This window comes from Mirounga leonina, unplaced genomic scaffold (assembly GCF_011800145.1).
Source record: "Mirounga leonina isolate KUSES-001 unplaced genomic scaffold, KU_Mleo_1.0 Mir_127, whole genome shotgun sequence".
NCBI lineage: Eukaryota > Metazoa > Chordata > Mammalia > Carnivora > Phocidae > Mirounga > Mirounga leonina.
Genome location: NW_023270316.1, coordinates 57,948,090 through 57,963,593, shown reverse-complemented (window position 1 = coordinate 57,963,593; position 15,504 = coordinate 57,948,090). Strand labels below are relative to the sequence as shown.

The 15,504-nt window shown below is 33.9% G+C and overlaps 2 protein-coding genes across 2 annotated transcripts in view; one reads left to right on the top strand and one right to left on the bottom strand.

The window, feature by feature from the left end:
• The window catches only part of RB1 (RB transcriptional corepressor 1), a 154,311-nt gene that overhangs the window by 48,305 nt on the left and 90,502 nt on the right, over positions 1 to 15,504 (bottom strand). The window lies entirely within an intron of this gene.
• On the top strand, positions 8,893 to 10,973 carry LPAR6 (lysophosphatidic acid receptor 6). Its single transcript, XM_035003392.1, has one exon. It carries the CDS (start codon positions 9,581 to 9,583, stop codon positions 10,613 to 10,615), a length of 1,035 nt encoding a protein of 344 aa, XP_034859283.1. The 5' UTR covers positions 8,893 to 9,580; the 3' UTR covers positions 10,616 to 10,973.

The following is a 15,504-nucleotide window of genomic DNA, read 5'->3' as shown; positions in this document are numbered from 1 at the left end:
TAAAAAAAAAAAAAAAGTTAAAGTACACTTCTTTCTCTTTTTAAATTACTTCCCTGATGACCCATTGAGCATTTACTGAACTATCCATATTTTTCTCTACTGATTTGAAGTGCTAATGTATTTCCCCAGGTTCGTAGTCTATTTCTGGGCTCAAATTCACTCAGAACTAAAGAATTGCAAATTAAATGAGATACCACTTTTGACCTATTAATTAAGGAAGGGTTTAAAAGGCTCATAATAATCTGGTTTAGAGGAGGGTGTGAGGAAATAGGTATTACTGATAGGAACATGAATGGGAAGGAAAGACAAAATTTTGGGAAGTAAAATCACTAGGTTATACTACATATGTATATTACACTACATGTAATATACAACATATACACACTATATATGTGTGTGTGTGTGTGTGTGTGTACACACACCATTTTATTCAGGACATTCACCGAAAATCTACTGGGATTTTTAGTGAAATAGCATTAAACTTATAGATTTGTCCCAGTAAAACTGCATGTCACATATTCAGGTATTCTTCTATGGCCTTCATTAAAGCTTTGGGTCTTTTGTTTTCATCTAGATCCTGTTTTTTCCCAATTACATTTATTCTTAAGGTATTTTATACTATTTGCTGTCCTAAGTGGAATCTTTTATCCATTAAATTTTCCAGTTGATTATTGCTGATGCAGGAATTGTCTTATTTAATCAGAGTGACACCAGTTAATCAAAAAAGCTGGGGGGGCCTGGGTGGCTCAGTCGGTTATGTGTCTGCCTTCGGCTCAGGTCATGATCCCAGGGTCCTGGTACCAAGACTGCTTCCCTGCCCCAGCTCATGCTCACTCTCTTCAAATAAATAAATAAAATCGAACCACATCAACAATGCGTGTCTATTATCACTATGTATAGAGTAAGAACATAAAGACTCTTGCAGAGCAATCTGAGAATACAGAATCAATCCTTCTAGTTTCTTATGACAACTCCTATGAACTTCTACAGATGTACACATCTAACTCAACGATGTATCTTCAGCAACTTGCCTCTGAGTCACTCCAAAGCACCAAACTTGGTTTCCCTAAAACGCAATTTCATTATTGGGAACAAATGAACTCAGGTGTATCAAAGAGCAGCTTTCCGGCCACAAGCATTTAGATTTTCAGGAGCATCCTAAAAGAGCAATCCTTTCCTATCTTCATACTTCAGTAATGGATAAAGTCAACAAATGCTTACTGAAATAAACTAAAGAGCACTGGATTTCTAATAATAAACACTGCTGGAAAATGTTAAATTTACTATTCACAGGAAATCCTTTTTCTAATTATTTAAAAGAAACAGAAATATTTCCTTCTTACCCATATAAAATTTGGTGCGTACTTTTTCCAATTCCAAACTTTTTAAAAAAATCAATATAGATGAAGCTAAAAGTTAAGGATTATGATTTTAATCTACTCTAAGAGGTTAAGCTAAATTTGTCATAATTTTAGACTATAATCTTTCCCCACAAAGTCTACATAGCTTACACATATAAAAACAAAGTTCTTCTCTGCTTAACATTCACCTAAGCTACGAACCAAGGTTCTTATTTTGTGTTAAGGAATAGCAGGAAAACATGACTAGACATCAAGGAACTAGAATAGTAGTTCTAGCCCCCCCTGCACTCATTCAATTGCATTCTCTAACTTAACAAAAAAGTACAAGGAACTGGGTTGGGTACTTAACAGTGAGGACCTGGTTTCTAGTTCTGGCTTCATGATTCTCCATCATTTAATCACTTATATAATTCTAGACAAACCACAACTTCTCTGAATTTCACTTTCTTGGAGACAATAATATATGTTCTTTGTATCATTTAAAATTAGTATGAAGATTAAATTAGAAATGTAAGGTCTGAAAAGGATTCTAAAGATCTAGTTCAATATTCTTCTTTTACAAATATATAATAGAGAAGTTAAATTATTTGCTTAATGTCACATTAATTTTTAGTAGCACAGCCGGAATTATGAGTCTAGGTCCCTTAACACCTAGATTGGTTTTTTTATACTATATCTTCCTGCTTCTAAAGTAGGTGAAAGAGGGCGCCTGGGTGGCTCAGATGGTTAAGCGTCTGCCTTCGGCTCAGGTCATGATCCCAGAGTCCTGGGATCGAGTCCCGCATCGGGCTTCCCGCTCTGCGGGAAGTCTGCTTCTCCCTCTGCCTCTCTCTCTCATGAATAAGTAAATAAAATCTTAAAAAAAAAAAAAAAAAAGCTAAAGTAGGTGAAAGACTTTTAAAAACCACAACCAACCTATAATCTTTCTCAACTGTATTTTATAACCAAATTAACCCCTATGCCCCCAAGCATACTTTGGATGTGATGAATTAACTTCTCCTCTAGAAATTTAGAGTGGAACTAATTATGTAGCATTCTTGAGAAAATTGAGAAAACTGTCATTCAAATCATTTTATGTGTTTTTGGTTGAAAAAGACAACATGACTATACTGATAGTACTATACTAAGACATTATTACCAGGCATGGCTCTAGCCTTCAAGACTTTAAATTTCAAACTCTTATTCAACTTTAAAGGCTTGCCTTCTTGAGACATTACCTCCTCTGAAGGCACTTTAACCAACGTGGTTGACTCTCACCTCCATTTTGTATAAACATCTATTGTTATACTCTGTACTGCAATTATTTCTTTGTTCTTTAATCTTAACTGAATTGAATGAATATGTCTTAAAAGGAAGACAGACTAAATACTATGGAAGCATAGAAAAAAACTGATGAAATTGAGAGGTCTCCATAAAAAATGTGATAGGATTTTAAGAGGCAGAGATGAAGGAGTTGGAGCAGGCAGAGATAGGAAAAAAGGAAGAAGGGACAACTCAAAGTGTTGGCAGTGATAAATATATTTACTCAAGTTTTAAGTCTTACACCACAACATTCCTGTTCCTCTTAATTTCATTTACCCTCTTTGCTTGAACCTGCTTCAACTACCATTCCCATCTACTTTTACTTTGCTATAAATCATCATTCATCACCCTAAAAATCTTTCTTCTACTTCCACCCAACCCTACAAGCTGGTTCAACCCTCTGAACTTGGGTAGATGACTCATGCTCGAGTAAAGAGTAACAAAAATTGCTAAGTGTTTGCAATAATGATGGAAAGGTAAAATACTTTCAAAATATATCAACACATAGTAATACTAAATTTGTTTAATTAAAATATCTTTTTATATAAAATAATATATTCTATTGACATAAATTATAAATGTTCATTTCTCAAATTGAAAGTTTTGTTCATGTCTGAACTTAAAAAATTTATCCAAATAGGCTTCAGAAGATTCTAAAGTGAGAAAACTTTTTTTTTTTTAAAGATTTTATTTATTTATTTGAGATAGAGAGAATGAGAGACAGAGAGCATGAGAGGGAGGAGGGTAAGAGGGAGAAGTAGACTCCCTGCCGAGCAGGGAGCCCGATGCGGGACTCAATCCAGGGACTCCAGGATCATGACCTGAGCCAAAGGCAGTCGCCTAACCAACTGAGCCACCCAGGCGCCCGAGAAAACTTTTTTAATAAGTATAAATTTGAGATGGGAGAGAATGTTTAAGAGTCACATCTCATCACAACAAAAATTTGCTGCATTCAAAACAAAGTAAGTTTAGAGTATTATTCTTACATTTTAAAATTTCACTATTCCACACTTTATTTTGAACTTGAACAACTTTATTTCAGTTTAAGTTTCACACACACTCCCATCCAATTGCTTTATAAATCTCATATTCTCGATGTTATTTTAGGTACAAATCCAATTATGGCCATCAAAACTTTTTTTTTTTTAAAGATTTTATTTATTTATTTGAGAGAGAGAGAATGAGAGAGAACACATGAGAGGGGGGAGGGTCAGAGGGAGAAGCAGACTCCCTGCCGAGCAGGAAGCCCGATGTGGGACTCGATCCAGGGACTCCAGGATCATGACCTGAGCCGAAGGCAGTCACTTAACCAACTGAGCCACCCAGGCGCCCATGGCCATCAAAACTTCTAATGAGAAATCACTTTAGAGTTTTGATCAATTTTATAATAAAAACATGGCATCTTATTGTGCTTTGGAAAGAAAAATTTTTATTTATTTATTTTTAAATATTTATTTATTTGAGAGAGAGAGAGCAGGGGAGGGGCAGAATGAGAGAGCGAGAATCTTAAGCAGACTCCCCACTGAGAGCGGAGCCTGAGGCAGGGCTCGATCTCAGGACCCTGAGATCACGACCTGAACTGAAATCAAGAGTCGGACACTTAACTGACTGAGCCCCCCAGGCACCCAGAAAAATCTTTTAAAGAAGAATTCTATAGAAATACAAAGTAAAGTCTTTTTCAATGTTAAATCTTTACAGTATAACAAAATGTTAACAAAATTCCCCTTATGAGACTCTTGGCTTAAGCAAAGAATATTTCTTGTACATATTTCTTGTACAACCTGTCTTCAAAATTAGAAATCCTTAAACATAAAAAATGAAAAGTGACTCCTTGATTTGTTATACGTGAGAGTGAAAAAAACCAAACTAGCAGCTTAAGCATTCAAAGTATTAAAAGAATCAGAATCAGATACAGAAGCAGGAAGGGACCTCTTAGCAGTCAAACCCCCTCAATTTATAGCCAAGGAGCCAGAACCTTAGGAAGTTCAAATGACTGCATAACAAGCTTCTCTGATTCTTTGCCTGTGCACTTTACACAACACTTTCACACTTCCCTATCAAAATGAAAAAAATTACAGATTTACATTTTATTGCCTACATACACAATTCTGTACTTCATTCATAAAGAACCTGCACTAGCAAATAGTCTTTTTCCTTCTAGTCTATCCATAGAGAAAAACTTTCAAAATATTTCAGAGATTTCCAGATATTTCGAGAAGTAGCTAACAGGACTTGCTAATCCCTCATTTCTTTTGATCCATGGTCTCTTACCTGTTCTTAGTCACAGAATCTCATCAAAGCCATGGCCCCAGTCCTCAGGGGAATGAGTAAAACAGGAGTTTTAGAGATGTCAAGGTCTTTAGGTGGAGATCCCTTGCACTAGACTATCAAACTTTCCTCAGCATTAAACCAGAATTACCACATATATTTGGATATTAATCTACCAACATATGTTTCTCAGAACCATAATTTGACATTGGGTACTCTTCTTAAATTGAGGGCCAATGAGAAATGGCATATGTTCTGCCACTAGAAAACAACCTCCTATGGTCATTTAATGGTTCACCTGTAAAGATTCACAATGTATTTCTGAGATAAAGCAAAGAAAAGTTTCTCCCCTGACACTCTGGAATGTTTTCTTTCATTAAATGAAAGCAACATAATCCACCAAGTTCTCCTTTTCTGCCTTGCATCAATTGCAGTAGCTTCTCTTAGCCTAGATTTTTCAAACATCATTATTTCACATATTGCCCCCTTCCCACCCTTCTCTCTCCCCACCTAACACTTGGCTTTTATTCTTTTGCTAATGTGTAATGAATTTGTGTTTTAAGACTTTTGTGCCTTTTGCAAACTTTTATTGTGTTCAAAATGAATAATTTTTAGAATAATGAAAATGACTAATATATAGAATAATTTCTCACATTTAAACTTTTTTTTTAAGGTTTTTATTTTTTTGACAGAGAGATAGAGAGAACAAGTAGGCAGAGAGGCAGGCAGAGGGAGAGGGAGAAGCAGGCTCCCCGCTGAGCAGGGAGCCAACACGGGGCTTAATCCCAGCACCCTGGGATCATGACCTGAGCTGAAGGCAGCCGCTTAACTGACTGAGCCACCCAGGTGCCCCACATTTAAACTTTTTAACTGTTCTATACTTTCTTTTTAAACTTTTAAAGTTTAGGTATAATTTACATTCAATAAAACACTAAAATCTTAAATGTTTATTAGTTCTATCAGTTATGACAATTTTAAAATTATCATTTGCTTTATATTCTTTTTGGAAGCAAGAAGTATAAATGAATAAATAGTTGATTCATTCATGAGTTGGTCTGTGACAGGCTAGCAGGGGGGGAAATGGAAAAGGGTGGGACTGGAAATAAGAAGACAAGGCATTATAACAACCATACAGGTAAGAGTGACAGGGTTACCCCAGAAAGGTGGCAGTGAGAATTAAAGGGGGACAAGATAAATATGATACTGCTATCAAGGTCAGAAAATAACCATTATAAAAATGAAGAGACAGTCAGAATGGCTGAGGAGCACACTTAACACATTATTTGTTTATAGTGGGTGTCCAATAAAGATATATTTATTCATCCAACAAACTATTATGAGCCTATTTTTGAATCAGGCATAAAAAAGTCAGATTCTTACCTCCTCAATATCAGAGCTGTAGCAGAAATTTAGTCAAGATCTCACAAGTTGCCCAAACCTTTAAACTTCTAATAGTTAACTAACAGAATACTCTCTCTCAACCTGATAAAAAACGAGTTACACAACTAAATGCTTTATACTATTATTGTAGTGAATAAAACATCCACTTTATAGACTAGCTGGCTATTTACGTGGCTTCTTGATAAAATTAAAATTTGGAAAGTGAAGACTCACATAATGAGAGTCACTAAATTTCAAATCAGTGGTACATGTTTTTTCAGGACCCTAGAAAGCCCCACTCAAGAAATAAGTTGATTCACGGACTTAACTTTCAGAAATGTACAAATCTCATATTAAAATAAGTTTGGTCTGAGGCTATCAAATACAAAGCACCTATTAAATATACTCAATTCCCTATATTTATTTAACTCCCTTTGTAAGCAGTTACTATATCTTTCAAATCTTAACCTAAGGTATTTTCAAGGTATCTAATTTCACTTTGATTCTTTAATTAGAAGTCAAATTAAGTATCTTGAAAAATCCAGCATTTAATAATCTTCTCTGAAGCAGACGGCCCCTCTGCTATTGCTCTTTTCCTAAACAGAAACAGTTTTCAACAAAAGTAAAGTTTATTACTATGATTCATTCATCAGCAAACATGTATCACTAACAGGGTCAAAACCTATGTAAGAATTAAAAATACAAACATATACTAATATACTGATAATAACAAAAAGCTTAATTCAACAAATAGTGATCTATAAGCACGAATAACTCAAACATGAAAAACTAGAAATGAATAGTTAAGTGAATAACAAGTCCAGTGAATAACAACATCAATATGTGGAAGAATATTCCCATGCAGAATTAATACATTTTACCTCTTTGTTTGAGACAATGCCATATTAAAATGAAAGCAGAAGTAAACAAGGTCAGGGCATATGACTGCTTATTATTTTATTTAATGATGACTAAAGAGATTATCAATTTAATAGATTACTAAGAAACTATAATAGAAAATTTTTCTCAATAAGAATACAAGCTTATTAACTACTCCTTATTTCATTACTATTCACCTGCCTTCTAATATGAACACTTACACATGCTACCTCTTTTTCATACCAGAGTGATACACAAATAATTCAACCCTTTAACGTTTAAGTTTATTGATTATAAATAATACTCATTTTTTGGTGTCACTTGATTATAAATTTCCCAGTCAAAACAATAAAAAAAGAATACAATTTAGGCAGGATTCATCAACAAACAACAGAAGTTGCTAAACTTAATTTTATAATGAAAAAGGTATAAAATCAGCATAAAACATATTGCTGCAACATATTACTTTTAAATTAGTTAGGTAATTTAGGAAGGAAAAACAAATCACTCTTAAATTCCCTAAATTTCCCTAATAGATACTTCGAAAGACAGAGTTTTGGCCCAAACTGAACCAAACTAGAAAACAGCAACAGTAAACTGTAACTAGATCTAGCCCTCTCTGAAAAATGGTAATTGAGAACAAGAAAAACATGTATGTGTCCAGTGGTATTGTGAATCCTCGAGGAAGTAACATCCATATTCAATTACCTCCATCCTGCACATACTTTATTCTTCCAAGTTCTTTGTACTTTAAAAAAATGAGTATCCCTTAAATATAAATATATTCCGAAACAACTCATAGGAGCTTTTAAATGAAAACAAAATTTGAACCATACATAGTTAATGTCATATTAAGAGGGGTAAGAGGCAGGCTGAGGGTAATGAAAATAAAATTATGAACCTAAAATTTAGCCAAGTAGTATAGCTTTTATTCTCCAAAACTTATTTCAATCAATTTAGGGGGAAAAAAAGTTTGTTTAAAAAAATGCAACTTAGTTCTGTGCGTAAGTAAGATTAATACCACACCAAACATGAACATTCTTGAATTTATTGTTTGGTGAAAGTAATTTAAAAATCAAAAGTGCTCTAAAATATTAACTCAATTTTATAGGAAAGAGGAAAGAATGTTAGAAAGTTGTTTATCAAAAATGGAAGAAATGCAGGATTGGAGCCATTCACAATCATACCAATTAAATCTTGATGTGCAATTATGGCAAACAGAAGCCAGGAGTGGCAAAATTACCACTGGTCAGTCAAGTATTTTTTACGCCTAAAGATTAAATTTCTCTTTTTCATAAGTCATTAAACAGTTTTTTCAATGCTATATTAAGATACCACAATTTCAATTTATACACACTCATATACATTTTATTTCTTTAAAAAAAATTCGTATTCCAAACACAAAAGCAATCAAATAAGAGAAAAACAGGCTTAATACCGATTTCTTATTACCAAATAGAAATAAAAGAAAGGAAAGAAGATGGCCAAAATCCCAGAAGCAATTCCGCATAAAAAGAGTTAAAGGGCAAAGGCTCAGCTCAACAGCCAGTGACCATTTGCAAGCCTCCTAGGTATATTCCCAGCAGACACATTATCAGATTAAAGGCACAGTAAACAAACAGGGCTGAAACCTTTCTTTGTCCAAGCCCAGCCTCTTCTTCCTGTGATGTCATACTACAAATCTAGCAAGTCTTTCTTTTCCACATCAGAGAAAGCCCATCTCACAATACATCTGGCAACGGAGGAAAAGGCTTCGATTCAGCAAGAGCTAACACGCTTAGGAATTTATTTCGGAAACTTTAAAAGACTCTTCTGCTTACCACCATCTGGAATCCACTGCAGGAATACCAAAAAGGAAAACTTCATTTCAAAGAAGCAAGAAGTGAGACCAAACTGGGAATGTTTAAGTCTCTGAAAACTCTGCACTGAAAGCAAAAAAAGACTACTACCATCATCTTAAATATATTGGAGCGTAGAGAAACTTCAATTTTGGAATATTCATCTTGACTACTGAAATACAAGTTTACCAGATGAGTAGTTTTCTTCCCATCTTAGAACACAGCTTTTCTTTAAATTTATAATCCAATAGCTTGGCTTCACTGACTACATTTTTCAAAAGTTGTTCGTCGGTTACCTAAACCCTGGATTCACGAATTTTCGGATTAGAAAATGAGAATATTTTCCTGTTGAAGAACCAAGTGGAAACTTTACAACAACGAATTTCATGTTTCTTATCGAGATTTCAAAGAAAAAGGAAATATTTATAAATCTATCCAAAGATACAAAGAATTTGCAAATACTCTGGAGGGTATAAAGTCACAATCTGAATACCAAAGAGGACCGCAGCTGACAAAAGGACTTCAATTCTGTAAACTGGACGTGCCTTTATAATGGTAAGCAGTAACAGCTCCAATTGCTCCTATGATGACTCCTTTAAGTACACTTTGTACGGGTGCATGTTTAGTATGGTGTTTGTGCTTGGGTTAATATCCAACTGTGTTGCCATATACATTTTCATCTGCACCCTCAAAGTGAGAAATGAAACCACAACATACATGATTAACTTGGCAATGTCAGACTTGCTTTTTGTTTTTACTTTACCCTTCAGGATTTTTTACTTTGCAACACAGAACTGGCCGTTTGGAGATGTACTTTGTAAAATCTCAGTGATGCTGTTTTATACCAACATGTATGGAAGCATTCTGTTCTTAACCTGTATTAGCGTGGATCGGTTTCTGGCAATTGTCTACCCATTTAAGTCAAAGACTTTAAGAACCAAACGAAATGCAAAACTCCTGTGCATTGCTGTGTGGCTAACTGTGATAGGAGGAAGTGCACCAGCAGTATTTTTTCAGTCCACCAACTCTCTGGGGAACAATTCCTCAGAAGCCTGCTTTGAAAAATTTCCAGAAGCTACATGGAAAACGTATCTCTCAAGGATTGTAATTTTCATCGAAATAGTGGGATTTTTTATTCCTCTAATTTTAAACGTAACTTGTTCTAGTGTGGTGCTAAGAACTTTAAATAAACCTGTTACATTAAGTAGAAGCAAAATAAACAAAACTAAAGTTTTAAGAATGATTTTTGTACATTTGGTCATATTCTGCTTCTGTTTTGTGCCTTACAATATCAATCTTATTTTATATTCTCTTATGAGAACACAAACATTTGTAAATTGCTCGGCAGTGGCAGCCGTAAGGACCATGTACCCAATCACTCTCTGCATTGCTGTTTCAAACTGTTGCTTTGACCCTATAGTTTACTACTTCACGTCAGAAACGATTCAGAATTCAATAAAAATTAAAAACTGGTCTGCTAGGAAAAGTGACTTCAGATTCTCTGAAGTTCACAGCACAGAGAACTTTATTCAACATAACCTACAGACCTTAAAAAGTAAGATATTTGACAGTGAATCTACAATATAAGCTGCCTGAAATGAAACCACTGGGACTACACTGGGAACCTCTAAGTTCCTTCAACTGTGAGAAGTGCTTTCTTGGACAACTATTTCTCCACCTCTGAAAGAAAATAAACACGTGGACATTTTAAAGTTAATAGTATAAAAAATTGTATTCGATGTGTTAAGCATTAAAATGTATTCTATTCTTGTATACACACCATTTTATTTTTCTGAGCCATTTTGACCTCTACCTTCCTCTTCATTAAAAATCCCTAAAAGACTTGTTCAGAGTCTAAAAGTGACTATGATTTAAATCATGTGGTGACCATGTGTGCTGTTTAATTTCTTAGCAATTTTAAACTAAATGATTTATAACAATTAAATGTTTTATGTATTTAATATTTTTATTCAACATATCTAATTTCTATTTCAATTTGAATTGGAACTACTAATCATGTTTCTTGAACTATAACATAAATGAGAAAGGAGAATAATTTGAAATAACAAGTGGTTTTGGAGTGTTCTTTGAAAAAAATAGCTAAAAATGTCTTCTCTAGAATTAACAACACACTAACTATTTGGGGATCTCGAGCAGTTACAGATAATATTCAGGCTTTTGTCTTTGTAGGCAATTCATAAGAAGCATGTGCTATCTAACCATGTAGTATGTATACTTTAAAATTATTATTTTGATCTATTTTCTGGATATAACAGCGCTCAATTTCAAAATAATATATGCCACCAAAATTGAGGGAAGAAACTAACAAAATGCTGTTTTGCTAGGTACATTTAAAAAAAAATACTACTTGGAGGTACATTTCAAAGGTATATTTTGTCACAATAAGTAACCTGTATGTGTATTTTAAGTCAGAAATACCACAGATAGTAAGATAGTGAAATACAAGACTTGGTGCTTAGAAAGTGATCAGTAAATACATTACTTCCCTTCTCTCTTTTGACCATTTAAAGTCAAATATTGAACAGCTGAAAATATTATTTCCAGTAGGCAAAATGTTAATGTACATCAAAATAATTTATAAAGTAAAAACATAGTTCCTTATGTAAAAAGCACCAAAACTACAGGGTCAAATAACTCAGTACAACTGCATTTTCATTTTCTTAAACACAGAAAAGGTATCGATTTGAGCTATAATTTAGTAGATGTTAAGTACCAACTACACTAAAACGTTTTCATTTTCCAACATATATTCTTTCAAATTCAAGCAGTTCTCCAGAGTTAACTAAAAAAGAATGCTTTTTATTTGAGAAAAATGACATAATTAAATTCAGCATTCAATGTATTTGATTTTTACATCTAATCTTTCAAGTCCTGAACACAACTTTGGACAAATCCTCTTTTTTTTAAAATCGATAAAAGTTTATTAAGTGAAGATACAGAAGAAGCTCTCAAGAGTGAGAGGGGTCCCAACAGGGTTGTCGTGGACAACTACTCTTAATTTAAATTTGATTTTTGCTGTTCTCTGGGCTTGGGCTACAATGATTTCAGACAAATCATAGTCATTTGCTAGAGAAGTAATCTATTTTCAATAAAATAACTGGGGGATTTTCTTTAGGTAGCCATGGTTTCCTTTAGATAAACCAAAGGCAAAATAAATCCTTCAAGTCTTCAATTTGCCCTGTAGTACACCTTTATTTGATATCACTCTTCAGAAAATAAATATATCTACTCTTGAAAAGCAACTAACAACTTAATGATGTGGAAAAAAGGGGTGAGAGTTTGTAACTGAGATTTCTCAGAACTTTCCTTGGCTTAAAGATCTGTGAGCAAGATCTCAAAGTATGACTATTACTTTAAAATACAAGCAAAACAGTCATTAGATATTTGTTTTTACTGTGATTACTGGAGACATTTTTGTTGCCCTATTGTCAACAGAAAGATGAATCAAAAGTTTTGTAAGATTTTTCACAAAGTAATAGCTAACAGATAATGAATACTAGTTTTATCTTCTAGAACTTCAAATCCTGGGTAAAGCTTAACTACATGGACAGAAAGTGTACTAAAGTTATTTTCCTTTGTTAGCACTGCATGTTATGGTAAATTACATACTCAAAATTTTCTCTTTCTTCTTTCCCCAGAAAGCCTCTTGAGAACTCTTGAGAATTTTACTTTTTTTACTTTAAAGTGATAGTACCAAGCCCTCCCTCCCAAAAAACTATGCCCTCTGTTTTTAACATCTTTGTAAAAGAGTAGATGATTTAACTAATCTTCTGTTCCACATTAACGCCCTTCAAAGGAACAGAAGATGAGAACATTTTTAAGGTGTGGAAAACAGTTCCCCAGGATCCTAATAACTGGTTCTAAACTCAGAAATGACCTTTTCTGAGAAAATAACAACTAAGTAACTAGTTTATTAAAAGAATATATGAAAATATATGTGCTGTACATAATACATGTACAAAAAATTTAAAGAAACTGGAGACACTACTTCATCAAGGAGTTTTGACTTTATATTCTACATTCAAAATACTGAAAGTAAATTTGAGGTATAAATCTTATAGATACTGGTATCATAAAGATTAGTCACTCAGTTGAGGAATATAAAATATAATAAAAAACTTCATATAAAATTTCATATCCCCAACTGAGAAGCATCTAATTCACGACTCATATCTAACACAACTGCTTTTTGGTTCTGTAATTTTGGACCCCTAATGAATGAACCAGATATATGATCTCTTGTCAGTATATTAAGTTACTATTGCCTAACAGAATCTTCACTACCTCTCAACACCCAAATTTTTTTAGTACTTACATGTCAATCCAACCCCAGATGCAAGTAAGGGAAGATATAACTTGGTGCTCTTAGTTGTGAATAAATATATAGAAAATTTTATAAAGTGCTTACTAATGGATGAATCTTAACATAATCCTAAGGTAAAATGTTTTTAAAAAGCTCTGTTGGGCTGGGCTGGAAATCAACTTATCCATTTATAACATGATCTCCAAGAAACAAATTCTAAATTAAAAGGAACTAATGGACAAACATAAGGACACAAAACATCTTTAAATAGACCAGAGTATTTAATGGTCAACAATATTACTTAATTACATTTTCCAGAAATCAACATATACACTTCCCTAAAATCACAAATTCTTAATTACCTATTTAATCTCTTTCTTCATCCTTTTTACCTGATGCCTGTTACCCATTTTCTGACAGTCAATTTTACAAAAAAACAAAGAATTATCAATTAAACAGGGCAATAGATCAGGATAATAAAATAGTATGAAATTAACTCTAGGCCAACTACTCTATCAAGTCTTTCCCCTTCCTCCTGCTCTCAAAAAAGATTTACTTCAATAACTCCTTAAAAGGATACAAAATTATCTCTCATCACACTGTGATTCAAGTGCTGAAAAACAGAATCCAAGACACAAGACCCCAGAAACAGAGATAATTCATGAATTTAATGACCACTTTTCAACTCAAACCTTACTTTACTCATATAGAATCAACTCATCAACTAATTTTTGAAAATAATTAAAATTTAAGTAAAGAGTAAGAATGAGAAACAAGTACGTGTTATATACTTAAAGCCAAGTTATAGTTAAAAGCCACAGGGTGAATGTGCTGCGTTCTATTAACCTTCCCATCAAAATGACTTCTGGTAAATTCACAATTTAAAACTAAAAGAGCCTATAGGTCATCTTTTTTTTTTTTTTAATTTAATTTTATTTTTTTATTCTTATGTTAATCCCCATACATTACATCATTAGTTTTAGATGAAGTGTTCCATGATTCATTGTTTGTGCATAGGGTTGCTGGAGTGGGGGGTGGGGTGGGAGGGATGGGGTGACTGGGTGATAGACACTGGGGAGGGTATGTGCTCTGGTAAGCGCTGTGAATTGTGCAAGACTGTTGAATCTCAGATCTGTACCTCTGAAACAAATAATGCAATATATGTTAAGAAAAAAAAAAAAAGAAGAAGAAGAAGGTAGTGGGAGGGGAAGAATGAAGCGGGGGAAATCGGTGGGGTAGACGAACCATGAGAGACGATGGACTCTGAAAAACAAACAGGGTTCTAGAGGGGAGGGGGGTGGGAGGATGGGTTAGCCTGGTGGTGGGTATTGAGGAGGGCACATTCTGTATAGGTCATCTTAACTGAAGAATTAAAGGGCTAAGTAACTTGCATAAGGTCACAGAACAAGTTAAGGTAGAGCCAGGATAAGAACTTGATTTTTTTTTGTTTTGTTTTTGACTCATCGATTTCTTTAATGGTGGCCAGGGAAGTAGCATATGCAAAGGCCCTTGGGAGAGAACTTGGTATACTGAAAGAACTAAAACAAAGCTAAAGTGGTTGGAGATATAGGGCTGAGACCTTACATGTACTTATAGTCCATAATAAAGCCATATTAAGATCTGAGGAGATATGGAAAGCCCTGAAAAATTTCCAGTTAGGAGAGACATGATAGATTTGCATTTCAAAAAGATTCCTCTGATTACAGAGTAGAGATGCATTTGTCTTCAGCAAAAAGAAAACAATCACAATAAGAGATGACTTATTCAATTTAAACTTAAAGAGCTGTTCTAATCCTTTATGTTCTTTCTCCCTTATTAAAATGGCCTTTCTTTTTTGAAATGATGCTGATGAAAGATAGGAAGAATATTTTAATGTCATCACTTTGTAAAATTAAATGAGCGACCCTTGTAGAGAAATTGGTACATTCATACATTGCTGATGGGAACAGAAAACGGTATGATCCTTATGGATGGGAATTTGGCAATATCACACACACACATTTACTCTTTGAGCCAGTACTCTCATTTCTAGGTATGTACCCTGAAGACATAATTTCAATAATGTAAAAACATATGTACAGGGTGCAGCACTGTTTGAAACTGTAAATATTGGAAACTACCTAGAAGTCCAAGCATAGAAGACTGGTTGAAT